Raw genomic sequence first — 15,226 nt, 5'->3', positions numbered from 1 at the left:
GCTCTTCTCTTTTTGGAGGGCCTCATTTCTAGGTTTTTAGAAGTTCATATTTATAGCCAGGCGTGATGGCTCAGGCCTGTAATCCCAGCACTTTGGGAGGCAGAGGTGGGCAGATCGCTTGAGCCCAGGAGTTCAAGACCATCCTGGCCAACATGGTGAAACCCCATCTCTACTAAAAATACAAAAATTAGCCGGGCATGGTGGTAGACGCCTGTAATCCCAGCTACTCAGGAGGCTGAGGCAGGAGAATTGCTTGAGCCTTGGAGGTGGAGGCTGTAGTGAGCTGAGATTGCACCACTGCACTGTAACCTGGGCAACAGAGCAAGACTGTGTCTCAAAAAAAAAAAAAAAAAAAAAAAAGTTCATTTTTATGACCTAATATCTGGGATCATAGCACTGTTTCAGCTTTAGTTATGTTTACCCATTCAGTGTTACCCCATGATGCTTAGACTGAGATGAAAGTATGTACACTCACACTTTAGAAACTTCTATGAGGTCGCTGTAGGTGTTTTTCTGAGTCTTCCATGTGACTTAATCTTTGATATTTTAGGAAAATGATAGTCTCGTCTAGACCGTTTTAATAACTCTGGACAAATATATGCTAGGTCGTCATTATGAAACTCTCATATCCGAGTTTATCTGCAGGGACCGTTATTTTTAGATCACAAAAATAGACACATTGAAGTGATTGCGGAGGAATACAGACACTCCTACTGCAGAATTTTAAGTCTTTTCTATTTTTATAACAAAAGGTTGTAATTACCGTCTGGCAGAAAGGACTGTGCAGGAAGACTAAACCGGGTAAAATGAATATAAGAGAGGAATTAATATTGCCTTTCTTGTCATGCCAGGCAATTTATAAAGACCTTTAACCCTGAAAAGGCCGTGGCTGTGGTTATCAGTTTTTGAGTTAACACTTTAATGCCCATGTTCTCAGATTCCTCTGTCCCATGCAGTGGCACGTAACTATTTTAGTCGTTGGTTAGAGATTTTCTGCTAAAATAATACCATTGTATCAGTTAGATTTGGAAGCATCTAATTTTCTATGAGGATTTGATTTCTCTTTTCACAGACCGTTTTGGTTGTGTTGGTTGTGGCACTTTCTTCAGTACAGAGTAGGGGACAGAGGATGTGTGTTGACAGTTCCCGTAAGACTTGGGTCACTGACTCCTGCACAGGGGCTTGGAGGAGCCTGCAGATGGTCTCACGTCCCCAGAAGGAGCGCGAGGCTTAGTGGCAGTACTGTGCTGGGATGAGCGCGCCCTTCCCTCCGCTCTGCCACTCACCGGCTCTAGGGCCTGTCTCTGCTTCCATTTCCCCCTCTATCCCCGGGTGACTGTGAGATGAAGTCAGCACCCAGGACGTGGAAAGTGCTGTGAAAAGCATCGAGTGCTCTGCTTGGCCCTCGTGTGTCTTCGTATAGACCCCAGAGCACCAGGACCCTAGTCCCGTGCTCGTTCCTCCCCTCACATCCACGTCCTGCACTGGGGGAATTTCTGAACCCCAGGTTCTCTAAAGAAGAAAATGCCAAATCAACATTGCTTCTTCTCTTTAAAAGACAGGACAAAACAAAAACTTCATAATCCGAGGGTTCTGGGAATGGTTTAAGGAAAAAAAGAAATTTTTCCATAAGGCTTCAGAAGTCCAGTCCTTTTGAATCAATCTGCAGGCTTGTGTTGGGTTTGTGTATGTGTGTGTATTGGGGGGTGCATGCCTCGTTGATAACAACTGCAGTCTGTGTGCAGAATGTTGGGGTACCATGCTATGCTAAATGCTATACTATTAATGAATGACATCTCACTGTGCTAAAAGCTGCTGTTTTCTGTGTCTGAGTCACTAACCACAAAGCTGTGTGTGTTGCAGTGGGAACCGGAAGACGGCTTTCCTGCTTCCTGCGGCAGAGGCTTGGGAGAAGAGGTGCTTTATGATAACGCAGGCCTGTACGATAACTTGCCGCCTCCGCAAATCTTTGCCCGCTACTCTTCTGCTGACAGAAAGGCCTCTAGGCTGTCTGCTGACAAGCTGTCCTCTAACCATTACAAATACCCTGCCTCCGCTCAGTCTGTCACTAATACCTCTTCTGTGGGGAGGGCGTCTCTCGGGCTCAACTCGCAGGTACGGCATCTTCTTCTGTAAGATTCTAGAACCACCTTCAAGTCACATTGCTCCAACAGAGTTTTGCAGCTTGTAGTAAATGGGACTCATCAAAGGCAAAGCGTAATGGTTTTTTTTTTTCCTCAACTAGGATATAATTTGCAGCCTGACTACCAAGGAACTGATGAGATATTTCTAACGAGCTCATGGTTTATCGGAGCGCTGTGTTTCTTTGCCCACATCTGGCTCTCTTTCTGTTCTTGGAAAATTCCCCAGTGAAATTTTGTGAATTATGTCAACTAAAGGAATAGAATTTAAAAGAAACGGGTAATAAAACCTTCCAGAAGATTCTTGAACGGCCAGTTTCTTTAGTATGTTTCCGTTACACGTAATGAGGAAGGGTTGACTCTGTGTAGTCATTGCTTTTGATCTTTAACCATGAAATAGATTATTCAGAGTATGGTAGTGTTTCTCCATGACAAGTCTAAAGGTATACTCCCCAAAACTAGACGATGATAATAAGGACTTTTGATGACCATTGAACAATAATAACCATGAGGTTGAACTGTTGTCCATTGCACACCCTGTATTTATGGCAAACAGTAACATTTCAGAGTAATTTTGTCGTGTTAGGCCTTTAAAAAAAAAAAAAAAAAAAGATGAAGTCTCACTATGTTGCCCAGGCAGGACTTGAACTGTGGGCTCAAGTGATCCTCCTGCCTTCGCCTCCCAAGTAGCTGGGACAGCAGGCACATGCCACTGTGCCCGGCTTATACATGTTAAACCTAAGAATTTTTTATGCTTTGCCTAAAGACCTAAGCCCATATGTAAGAATATGAACATACAGCAGATGGGCATGTTTTAAGTCTTTGTTTTTTTCTCCATTCTTTGGATAGTCTTAAGAAAATAATGAACCAGATAAAATTGTAGAATTGTAGATAGTAGTGACTGAGAACACTAACTCCCAATAGGTCGGCTTCATCAAAAGTCAAATGCGCGGGTTGGTGTTGGTTTTTGATTTTTCATGATGGTTGTTCAGATCCCATCCCTGGGGATTCCCGTTCAGTGAGTCTGAGGGGCCCTGAGCCAAGTGTAGTTGGGGGGCAGGGGTAGGGGAGCCGTTGGCCTCTTTTGAGGACTTAACGCCAAAAAGTTGGCAGGTTATGTGTTGTATTTACTGAGGGAATGTGTATCTGTCTACGTTTCTACCTATCTTTTTATTGGCATTAGAGTCGCCTTAGGTAAAACCCTGCCACAGTTGGCCATCTTGCACACTTGGATTGTCCCCCACATGGGTTGGGAATCATTCGATGTATGGTTCCCATGTGGAGTTTTTGTTATTATTGCTCCCTTTTGTTTTTGTTGAAATAGGAAACACTTTTGCAAGTTAAATTCCATGACCTCTGGGTTTCCTGTCCTCATTTGGTCATTTTAATGGGAGCCTATTGCTTAATGGCGAGACCTTGCACTTTTCTGAGCACTTACGTGCCATATGCTTCATCCATGTATGGCACACCATCTGATCTTTTTAGGAACCCTGTGGGGAGATATCTCTTTACGTTTTTAAATGATCAAATGGGAGCTCAGAAAGTTTAAAGAACTTGCTCAACATCTCCTAAATGATAGAGCCAGAATTTGGAGCTAGATCTCTCTGCCTCCCAAAAATTGAGGCCTGCAACAGAAGGAAACGTATCATGGAAAAAAGCATGGCGTGGATACTGGAGTGAGCCTTTGCCGTCATGCTGAATTAATCACACAACTAAGCTACACGTAAGGTCACTTCAGCAAAATGCAAAACGTGTTGGCCTGTATCAATCTCAGGGGTAGAGTACTGTTTCCCTGTTTCAGAAACCTGTGGTTAGTGGAAGTTTAGTTTCCCTATTATTGCTGCCGCGTCTGTGTTATGCTTCTTTTGCTTCCTTCCATGGACTCCGTCAGCAAGTAAGGCGGTCACTTACCCCATTAGGATGTCACTCAGTGTCAAAGCACTTGGAGCAGCAGAACTCACACTGCAGGGTCGTGCTCCTCTCCTAAAAAGCATCCCACTGAAATAAAAGCTGTTTATCCTCAGAAACACAAACTCCTCCTCTGAGCTGAGTGCTCTGGGGTCGTCAGCTGCCTGTGCCAGCTTGGTTAGCATTTGCGATCTGCCAGTAGAAAGGGGTCACGTCCGCAGCATTCCAGCGGAACGCATCCTACAGAGCCTCTGCCACACCCTCCTTAGCCATTCCCCAGAATCCCAGCAGCCCAGTGTTTGGAAACCATCTTGTTTTTTTTGTTTTTTTTTTTTTTTTTTTTGAGACGAAGTCTCGCTCTGTCACCCAGGCTGGAGTGCAGTGGCCGGATCTCAGCTCACTGCAAGCTCCACCTCCCGGGTTTACGTCATTCTCCTGCCTCAGCCTCCCGAGTAGCTGGGACTACAGGCACCCGCCACCTCGCCCGGGTTAGGCGCCCGCCACCTCGCCCGGCTAGTTTTTTTTTGTATTTTTTAGTAGAGACGGGGTTTCACCGGGTTAGCCAGGATGGTCTCGATCTCCTGACCTCATGATCCGCCCGTCTCAGCCTCCCAAAGTGCTGGGATTACAGGCTTGAGCCACCACGCCCGGCCTACCATCTTGGTTTTCTTTCACATTCATTTTTTTCCGCGTCGATACTAGTTTCTCTAATACTTAGAGTCAGAGACTGAAAGAAATGACTGCAGGAAAAAAAAAAAAAGACCAAGATTTGTTCGACTGTGTGTTTATTTTTCATGTTCTTATATGTGTATTTCAACAGCTCAAGGGTAAGAAGCCCCCCGTGGCATCTAATGGGGTCACAGGAAAAGGGAAGACTCTGAGCAGTCAGCCAAAAAAAGCGGATCCTGCGGCTGGTGTGAAAAGGACAGCTTCGAGTAAGTATACCGTCGGATGTCTTGCATTCTGGCTTCAAGTGCACTTGGTGGAGCCAGGCCTGTCTGAGCCTGCCCACTGGTGAGTGCCAGCTTGGGGTCAGCTGGAGAGACGGAGCAATGCGCACTGTCACCCTTCCTCATCGGCCACGTGGAAGGACAGTGGTGAATTCAACCCAGCTTTTCTGACTGTGCTTGTAAATTGAAGCCCAGAACTGGTTTGCTGCCTGGGGGATTGACTCAGCATTTTAAAATAGGAGGCAGTTGTGAGTGCAGGCTGCTTGCAGCTCCAGGTAGCCCTGGACTCCAGGTCAGGAGACCTCAACTCTGGTCCCTGATCTGTGGTTGACAAGCCGTGCAAACTCTAAACTCAGCATCTTTTTCTGTCAGACATAGACACGTGGCTCCTGTGGTTGGTGCAGCTGGGATAACTGAGGTAGTACACGGACCTCAAAGTACCAGAGCAGTACGAGGAGTTCTTTGGGATAACCGAGGTAGTACACGGACCTCAAGGTACCAGAGCAGTACGAGGAGTTCTGAGGAATGGTTAGTCCTGCGGTGCCTGTGTCCACAGCAAGCCATTCTTACGCAATCCGGTTTACTAAACACAGCCACTTTGTAAGCGTAGGCATTATCCTTTACCCCATCGTAGAAATGAGAAAAGAATAATCAAGAGAGTAAGCAGCTCTCCCGAGGGCTCGCAGCTGGTACATCACAGAGCCAGAGTGGGTGCCAGGCTTTCAGACTCCACATCCAGCTGAAAATAGATTGGGCAGAGAAGCATTAAGATATGAGAGAGACAGCCTGCCTGGACCCAGCACCCTCTTCCCTTGCCTCCACTAGATCCATCTGGGGTGATATGGCATCTCTTAAGTGTTTGTATTTGCATTAGTCCTCATGATGTTGGATGTCTAATCAGGGAGCCGGCCAAGCAGCATTTTTTCACTCAAGGGACTCAAAGATACACTAAAGTAGTTGCTGTCTAGCGGCTTCAGTCCAACAGACCCACACATGCAGACAAGCAAGTGGTAGGGCTGCAGTGTGGGGATTTACAGGTGAGGGCCTTCTGAGTCCATCTGGGCATGTCCAGGAAGATTTCTCAGAGGAAGAAGGTGGGAGTTAGGTGCAGATGTTGAGTTTGATGCGGTTACACGCCATCGCCCCTTGGGATTTGTACCTGAGATTTTCGAATCTGGATCTGTGCAACTGGTAGACCAGTCTCAGTGCTAATGAAGATGAGTCCGGCTAGCCCCAGCTGGTAACCCCCACGCCAGCTGCTGGAGAGAGAGACTCTCATACCGGCACGTGCCGACATCCCTTTGCCCTGTGGTTCTGTTTTTGGAGTCAGAGCATCCACATAGGGGAATGGAGAGGCTGGCAGTGTCCTTGGCCATGTTTGTGGACGAGGCTTGGAATCGCTCCGCAGGACCAGGCGGCGTCTGCCCCGAGGAAGTGTGTACATCCCTGACCTAAGCTTTTCTCCACCTCTGTTCACATGTTGACCAGATAGGTTGGAGCCATTTGGGCCAAATCCTCCCTCCTACCACCATTTGTTTAATGTACTAACTTCCTTTGACCTTATCTGGCAAATCTTATTTCCCGAATGTGTTGGGTGTTTTTACTTTCACCTCTTTTTGTGTTGTTTCTTTGGGGAGGGGCAGATGGGGGAGAGGAGCAGCTCACACCTGGAAAGGTTTATTAAAAGCAAAATCCGAATCCCACGGAATCTCATTCGCCATGGTGTTTCTCTGTCAGTACCTGTGCTGACTTTATTTTTTAGATGATTTATTCCTTTATTTTATGAGACCTTCTGTAGGGAGTTTTTATTAACTTTGGTGACATCTAATGGTGACAAAAGAGAAAAATAATGGCATTCCGTGTTTTTGCTGAATCCAGCCACTTGCATTATAGATTAGATGAGATTTATTACATGGGGACCAAAAGATGTGGAGATTTATAGGTTATTGCATTGCATTTGTTGGGAAAACAGCTTAGTTTAGAAATAAGTGAGTAGAGTTTGGACTTGGCCTTGTTTGCAAAATATGTCGTGATTTTAGCTGCGAACAGTGATCCTTTCGTTTCAGGTTGTTGAGTGCTTTGCCTCTCCTCGGGCTGCTGACCCTTTTGCTGTCATTCTGTGTGTTTCTTTTGGTTAGGGGAAAATTGACTGGGGAGTGATCACTTTTTATACCTTCATAAATGCAGTATTTCATTGAAATCATGATGGCTTACATTGCAAGAATTGGCAAATCCAGCATTTAGGACAGGTGCTAGAAATGGCTCCCTGCTATCCCTGAGAGGACAAGGCTCTGGGAATCACTTATCGCCGATATGGTAAGAATTGTCAGTCAGTGTCCACTACGTCAGGCATCATGTTATTTTGTTAGATTTTTTTCAGGTATATGTTTCTGATTTAAAACACACACACACTCACGTCTCATTTAAAACATGCACATGTGCACATGCATGCACACACACAGGATTCCTTCTCATTTCTGCTTTAGAGAGGGTGAAGCTGAGCTTCTCCAGAGGTTGCTTGCAGAGTCATGTAGCAAGAGAGGGTGGAGTGTGGGTTTCTAGCCACCTCCCTGAGTCCAGTGTTTTTATTCTTAACCATTATGCCACCCCTGTGGCTTCTACCTGAAGTAGTTTCTAGCCTTGCGAGGGAGTCAGACGCGTGGGGTGTGCGGTCAGGAAGGCCTGGGAGTTGCCATCAGGGTGATTGTTAGAAGCGACTGGGAGATCACGGAAGCTTTGAAATCGGTGATCCTCCATCTGAGTTTTGTTAGAACCTTCATTTCTTCCATGTGTCTTAACAAAGAGGTGTTGTCCTAAATTACTGTTATTAAAAGGCCAACATAATAAGAGGAAGAGAGCATGGGGTCAGGTTTTAAAAGCTGTTTTCACGGGTGGTGTGATGTTGCCAAGTCTATAAATTTTCCCTTCAGCTAGTTTCCTCTTCATTTATTCATTTTATGAAATAAGCATTTATGTATTGACCATTATTTTTGTGTTTGTTCTAAGTGCCTTATAAATATTTAATCCTCGCAACCACTCAGTGAATTACTATCCCCATTTCACAGATAAGGGAAACTGAGGCACAGAGGGCTTTCATGCCCTGTTCCAGGTCATGCAGCTACACGTACAAGCTGGGACTCCTTCCTAGACGGTCAGGCTCCAGATACTGCTCCTGGCTGCCTCTTCATGTATCTGCTGTTCATTTATTCACTGAACAAGCATTTATTGTGCCACACTCCGTGCCAGGTGCTGATCTCAGTGCTGGGGGTGTAGCAGCAATTCAGATGAATTCAGAGCCAGGCAGATGACGTGACCGTAAGGAACGGATACTTCAGGGTTATGGAGGTGTTTGAAGACGTAGAGAAGGAAGCAGATTTCAGACATTATTTTTGATAGTAACAGACTCCTGTGCCTATTATAGAATGTTCAGACTCCACCTTGTTGAGATTAATTATAAGCCATGTGCCTCAAAGGGAAGTGAGTTAAAGGAATCTCCTAATATTCTGTTTTTGTTTTTAAAAATTTGATTCAAAGAATATTGGAGAATTTGAACTAGTCGCTTTTCTGCTTAGTTCAAACCAGCCCTGTCGTTTTTCTTACTGAATTAGCACAGTAACTGGCTTTGTGTTTGTTTACTGAGTTGGCTGATTAAACAGGCTTTTTGAGTTCCCCCATTGTCTGCTTGAATAAACCTAATGTTTTTTTGACATGGGGTCTCACTGTCATCCAGGCTGGAGCACAGTGGCAGAATCACAGCTCACTGCAGCCTCAAACTCCCAGGCTCAAGCGATTCTCCCACCTCAGCCTCCTGAGTAGCTGGGACTACAGGCATGTGCCGCCACGCCTGGCTAATTTTGTATTTTTTGTAGAGAAGGGATTGTCCCATGTTTCCCAGGCTAGTAAACCTAATTTTTAATTGCTTTTTTTTCTTCTCGAGATGCTGCCCAGTACAAGTACGGCAAGAACCGGGTAGAAGCAGATGCCAAGCGGCTACAGACCAAAGAAGAGGAGCTGCTGAAGAGGAAAGAGGCCCTGCGGAATAGGCTGGCCCAGCTCCGCAAGGAAAGAAAGGACCTTCGAGCGGCCATTGAAGTGAACGCAGGTATGAAGGATGCGGGTGACTGCCCAGGGTGCATGTTTGTATTGGGAGACTGGAGATTTCATTCTGCTTTGCCCAAAGGACCTGTTGCTCACCAAGGCTGCCATTTTATTTAGTAAGAGTAGGTTATTTATTTGGTAAGAGTGAGTTATTTGGTAAGAATGGGTGGGTTGGTGAGAGTTAGTTGGTAAGAGTGGGTTAGTAAGTGCGTTAGTGGGTTAGTAAGTGGGTTGGTGAGAATGGGTAAGAGTGGGTGATTTGGTGAGAGTGAGTTGGTAAGAGTGGGTTAGTTGGTGAGAGTGGGTTAGTTAGAGTGGGTTATTTGGTGAGAGTGGGTTAGTTGGTGAGTGGGTGAGCGTGGGTTAGTGGGTTAGTTGGTGAGAGTGGGTTATTTAGTGAGAGTGGGTTAGTTGGTGAGAATGGGTTAGTTGGTGAGAGTGGGTTAGTGGGTGAGAGTAAGAATGGGTAAGAGTGGGTGAGTTGGTAAGAGTGGGTTAGTTGGTGAGAGTGGGTTATTTGGTAAGAGTGGGTTAGTGGGTGAGAGTGGGTTAGTTGGAGAGAGTGGGTTAGTAAGTGGGTTAGTTGGTGAGAGTGGGTTAGTGGGTGAGAGTGGGTTAGTTGGAGAGAGTGGGTTAGTAAGTGGGTTAGTTGGTGAGAGTGGGTTAGTGGGTGAGAGTGGGTTAGTTGGAGAGAGTGGGTTAGTAAGTGGGTTAGTTGGTGAGAGTGGGTTAGTGGGTGAGAGTAAGAGTGGGTGATTGGTGAGTGTGAGTTGGTAAGAGTGGGTTAGTTGGTGAGTGTGGGTTATTTGGTAAGAGTGGGTTAGAGTGGGTTATTTGGTGAGAGTGGGTGAGAGTGGGTGAGTGGGTTAGTGGGTGAAAGTGGGTTGGAGAGTGGGTTAGTTGGTGAGAGTGGGTTAGTGGGTGAGAGTAAGAGTGGGTGATTTGGTGAGTGTGAGTTGGTAAGAGTGGGTTAGTTGGTGAGTGTGGATTATTTGGTAAGAGTGGGTTAGTTAGAATGGGTTAGTTGGTGAGAGTGGGTTATTTGTGAGAGTGGGTTAGTTGGTGAGTGGGTTAGCAAGAGTGGGTTAGTTGGTGAGTGGGCTAGTGGGTGAGAGTGGGTGAGAGTGGGTTAGTTGGTGAGTGGGTTAGTGGGTGAGAGTGGGTTAGCGGGTAAGAGTGGGTTAGTAAGAGTGGGTTAGTGGGTGAGAGTGGATTAGTTAGTAAGAGTGGGTTAGTTGGTATGAGTGGGTTATTTGGTGACAGCAAGTTAGTAAGAGTGGGTTAGTCAGTGTGAGTGGGTGAGTGGGTTAGTAAGAGTGGGTTAGTTGGTGAAAGTGGGTTAATTAGTAAGAGTGGGTTAGTTGGTGTGAGTGGGTGAGAGTGGGTTAGTAAGAGTAGGTTAGTTGGTGAAAGTGGGTTAATTAGTAAGAATGGGTTAGTAAGAGTGGGTTAGTTGGTGTTAGTTGGGTTAGTGGGTGAGAGTGGGTTAGCGGGTGAGAGTGGGTAAGAGTGGGTTAGTAAGAGTGGGTTAGTGTGAGTGGGTTAGTTGGTGAGAGTGGGTTAATTAGTAAGAGTGGGTTAGTTGGTAAAAGTGGGTTAATTAGTAAGAGTGGGTTAGTAAGAGTGGATTAGTTGTGAGTGGGTTAGTGGGTGAGAGTGGATTATTTGGTGAGAGTTAAGAGTGGGTTAGTTGGTGTGAGTGGGTGAGTGGGTTAGTGGGTGAGAGTGGGTTAGTGGTTTATTTGTTGAGAGTGGGCTAGTTGAAGTGGGTTAATTAGTAAGAGTGGCTTAGTAAGAGTGGGTTAATTGGTGTGAGTGGGTCAGTGGGTGAGAGTGGGTTACTGGGTGAGAGTGGGTTAGTGGTTTATTTGGTGAGAGTGGGCTAGTAAAAGTGGGTTAGTTGGTGAAAGTGGGTTAATTAGTAAGAGTGGCTTAGTAAGAGTGGGTCAGTGGGTGAGAGTGGGTTAGTAAGAGTGGGTTGGTGTGAGTGCTTTAGTTGGTGAGAGTGGGTTAGTGGGTTATTTGGTGTGAGTGGGTTAGTTGGTAAGAGTGGGTTACTTGGTGTGAGTGGGAGTGGGTTAGTGGGTTATTTGGTAAGAGTGGGTTAGTAAGAGCAGGTTAGTTGGTGAGAGTGGGTGAGTTGGTGTGAGTGGGTTAGTGGATGAGAGTGGGTTATTTGGTGAGAGTGGATTAGTAAGAGTGGGTTAGTTGGTGTGAGTGGGAGTGGGTTAGTGGGTTATTTGGTAAGAGTGGGTTAGTAAGAGCAGGTTAGTTGGTGTGAGTGGGTGAGTTGGTGAGAGTGGGTGAGTTGGTGTGAGTGGGTTAGTGGATGAGAGTGGGTTATTTGGTGAGAGTGGATTAGTAAGAGTGGGTTAGTTGGTGTGAGTGGGAGTGGGTTAGTGGGTTATTTGGTAAGAGTGGGTTAGTAAGAGCAGGTTAGTTGGTGAGAGTGGGTGAGTTGGTGTGAGTGGGTTAGTGGATGAGAGTGGGTTATTTGGTGAGAGTGGATTAGTAAGAGTGGGTTAGTTGGTGTGAGTGGGAGTGGGTTAGTGGGTTATTTGGTAAGAGTGGGTTAGTAAGAGCAGGTTAGTTGGTGTGAGTGGGTGAGTTGGTGAGAGTGGGTGAGTTGGTGTGAGTGGGTTAGTGGATGAGAGTGGGTTATTTGGTGAGAGTGGATTAGTAAGAGTGGGTTAGTTGGTGTGAGTGGGAGTGGGTTAGTGGGTTATTTGGTAAGAGTGGGTTAGTAAGAGCAGGTTAGTTGGTGTGAGTGGGTGAGTTGGTGAGAGTGGGTGAGTTGGTGTGAGTGGGTTAGTGGATGAGAGTGGGTTATTTGGTGAGAGTGGATTAGTAAGAGTGGGTTAGTTGGTGTGAGTGGGTGGGAGTGCGTGAGAGTGGGTGAGTGGGTAGCAGTGGGTGAGTTGGTGAGAGTGGGTTAGTTGATGTGAATGGGTTAGTGGGTTATTTGGTGAGAGTGGGTTAATAAGAGTGGGTGAGAGTGGGTGAGTGGGTGGGAGTGGGTCAGTTGGTGAGAGTGGGTTAGTGGGTTATTTGGTAAGAGTGGGTTAGTAAGAGTGGGCTAGTGGGTGAGAGTGGGTGGGAGTGGGTCAGTTGGTGAGAGTGGGTTAGTGGGTTATTTGGTAAGAGTGGGTTAGTAAGAGTGGGCTAGTGGGTGAGAGTGGGTTAGTGGGTAAGAGTGGGTTAGTTGGTGAAAGTGGGTTAATAAGAGTGGGTTAGTAAGAGTGGGTTAGTTGGTGTGAGTGGGTTAGTGGGTTATTTGGTGAGAGTAAGAGTGGGTTAGTGGGTGAGAGTGGGCGAGAGTGGGTTAGTAAGAGTGGGTTATTTGGTGAGAGTGGGTTAGTGGATGAGAGTGGGTTAGTGGATGAGAGTGGGCTTGTAAGAGTGGGTTAGTTGGTGAAAGTGGGTTAATTAGTAAGAGTGGCTTAGTAAGAGTGGGTTAGTTGGTGTGAGTGGGTGAGAGTGGGTTAGTAAGAGTGGGTTAGTTGGTGTGAGTGGGTTAGTAAGAGTGGGTTACTTGGTGTGAGTGGGTTAGTGGGTGAGAGTGGGTTAGTGGGTGAGAGTGGGTAAGTGCGTGGGAGTGGGTTAGGCGGTGAGAGTTGGTGAGAGTGGGTGTGAGTGGGTCAATTGGTGAGAGTGGGTTAGTTGGTGTGAGTGGGTTAGTGGGTTATTTGGTGAGAGTGGGTTAGTTGGTGAAAGTGGGTTAGTAAGGGTGGGTTAGGGGGTGAGGGTGGGTTAGTAGGTGGGAGTGGGTTAGTAAGAGTGAGTTAGTGGGTGAGAGTGGGTTAGTAAGAGTGGGTTAGTGGATGAGCGTGGGTTATTTGGTGAGAGTAAGAGTGGGTTAGTGGGTGAGAGTGGGTTAGTGGGTTGAGAGTGGGTTAGTAAGAGTGGGTTAGTTGATGTGAGTGGGTTAGTGGGTGAGAGTGGGTTAGTGGGTGAGGGTGGGTAAGAGTGGGTTAGTGGGTGAGAGTGGGTTAGTAAGAGTGGGTTAGTTGATATGAGTGGGTTAGTGGGTGAGAGTGGGTTAGTGGGTGAGGGTGGGTTAGTAAGAGTGGGTTAGTGGGTGAGAGTGGGTTAGTGGGTGAGAGTGGGTAAGAGTGGGTTAGTAGGTGAGAGTGGGTTAGTGGGTGAGGGCGGGTTAGTAAGAGTGGATTAGTGTTCCAAGCTTGCAGGATAGTGAAGATGCAGGAAGGCCAGGGGTGCTTTTGGCTTTGAAAAAGAGAACCTCGCCTGCTGGCAGCACCGGCCCAGGCCCTGGGCACAAGTCCGTTCACCTCTTGGGATTGATGTTCTCATCTGTCCAGTGGGTGTGTCTTAGGTCACTGCAGCAAACCTCAAATAAAATAAGTGAACGTTCCTTAAAGAAATGTGTGCCATGTCTAGTAGAGATGCAAGCTGTGCTACTGTTCATTGCCTTGGGGGCAAATAAGATGACTGAGGGATCGGTGGAGCGTTAGGGAAGGACGGGGTTCACACCCCAATGCAGTGGCAGCTTCAGGAACTGTGGAGTTTAGGGTCCACATTTCAAAATGAGTACATTGAGTCCCAGAGCCAGGAGCTCCCAGCCTTGGTGAGAATCAGCGTCTCCCGTTGCCTGGTCCGAGTCCTCACAGCTACAGCAAAGGGAAGTGGTTGGAGAAGGACGCTGGTCCCTTAGAGAACTGCTGAATTTAAGTTTTGCAATGAGGACCTAAGTCAGGGGAGCTCAACCTCAAACGTTTTGTGGAAGTTCTTTTCGGGGACCAGGTGCCTTCTGTGTTGTTTGGAGAGCCTGTGCCGGCCGCGGGAGTAAGGGCGTTTCTGGGAATTCCAGGCAGGAAGCCACAGGCGATTCTGGAGGAGAAGCTGAAGCAGCTGGAGGAGGAGTGCCGGCAGAAGGAGGCGGAGCGCGTCAGCCTGGAGCTGGAGCTGACGGAGGTCAAGGAGAGCCTGAAGAAGGCACTGGCGGGCGGAGTCACCCTGGGGCTGGCCATCGAGCCCAAGTCAGGAACATCAAATCCACAGGTGTGTGTCCTGGCTCACGTTGGAGGCTGGCGCGGCCTTGTGTGACCAAGAGCCAGTGCACCCAGAGAGAATGTGGAGTGGCTCTGGGGCGTAGCTTGCTTGTGGCCCCTTAGCGTGCCCAGCAGAAGATAGTTCATGTGTTAGCATCAGACACTTTCATCAGCCAGGCCTATGTTCCCGACATGCTTTCTTACCTCTTGCTGAAATGTTAAAAGGCATGGAAACACTGAGTCTGTGCCTTTCCTCTTTGCACCATCTGTTTAGAACAGATCCAGTCCTCATGTCTCTTCTGAACCAGGTCCTAATTTGCCACCGCTTCATCAGATAGCCAGTCCTTATAGACCGTCGAGCATGTCTGAGAGTTCAGCCAGGTGCTGGGGAAACTGAAGTGAATGGCGCGGTCTGTGTCCTCTTAGAATCGAACAGAACAAAGCGGTCCCCTCTTCCCTCATGAGTCTTCCCCGTCCCTGGTTCCTCTTCACTCATTCGGCGCGGTCGCTGAGAACTTAGATGTCTTCTCCATTTGGTCATTCTGCTGAGTCTCCTGTCTTGTGAGTTGGATGCCGTCACTTCCACTGAGTGAGGGAGGCACTGGGCCCAGAGGAGTAAACACGCCTGCAGGGCAGACAGAACAGGCAGCCGGTGAGAGACGGCTGGACTTCAGCCCCTGTCCCAGCCGAAACACCGCGGGCGCCCCTGGGTCCCCACCCACTGCGTCCTGAATGCTTCCCTTCTAGGTCCTTCTTTCCCAACCCCTTGGTAAAACGCTGAACCTGGTTGAGCCCACCGCTGCTCCACGTGAGCCTTGGGCGGGTTTGTGGGGAAGACTGACACGCTTATGGGTTGACAACAGCCCTGAGTTTCAGTCACCTGCTGGCCCCTGCCAGGCACCCCCGTACGGCCTGCTGTTCCTTACTCTCCCCTTCTCTTCCGAGCCCCCCATCCCTGCACCAGGCTTCTGTGGCACCCCAGCCATCACCTCCAACCCAGAGGACAACCTCCCTCCTGCCTGCAGAGCTGAGCAAGCAGCGAGGTCACTGCTCTGTCCTCAAACCACAAACCCAGCCACTCGTGCACAGTTCTTTCGGGTGTTCAAGAGGCGGCTCTGGG

At 47.7% G+C, this 15,226-nt stretch overlaps 1 protein-coding gene across 5 annotated transcripts in view; it reads left to right on the top strand.

Moving 5' to 3' along the window:
- AFAP1 (actin filament associated protein 1) overlaps positions 1-15,226 on the top strand; it is a 187,692-nt gene that overhangs the window by 156,066 nt on the left and 16,400 nt on the right. For 4 of the 5 annotated variants that reach the window (XM_008018009.3, XM_073012530.1, XM_073012532.1 and 1 more), the window contains exons 13-15: positions 4,870-4,984; positions 8,937-9,101; positions 13,926-14,116. In XM_008018009.3, the coding sequence (XP_008016200.1) occupies positions 4,870-4,984; positions 8,937-9,101; positions 13,926-14,116 (471 nt within the window). Of the gene's footprint in view, positions 1-1,863; positions 2,116-4,869; positions 4,985-8,936; positions 9,102-13,925; positions 14,117-15,226 lie in introns of all 5 variants that reach the window. The other variant, XM_008018005.3, reaches the window with a different exon arrangement.

This window comes from Chlorocebus sabaeus, chromosome 27 (genome assembly GCF_047675955.1).
Source record: "Chlorocebus sabaeus isolate Y175 chromosome 27, mChlSab1.0.hap1, whole genome shotgun sequence".
Lineage (NCBI taxonomy): Eukaryota > Metazoa > Chordata > Mammalia > Primates > Cercopithecidae > Chlorocebus > Chlorocebus sabaeus.
The sequence above is the reverse complement of the archived record's forward strand: the minus strand, read 5'-3'. Positions and strand labels throughout refer to the sequence as shown.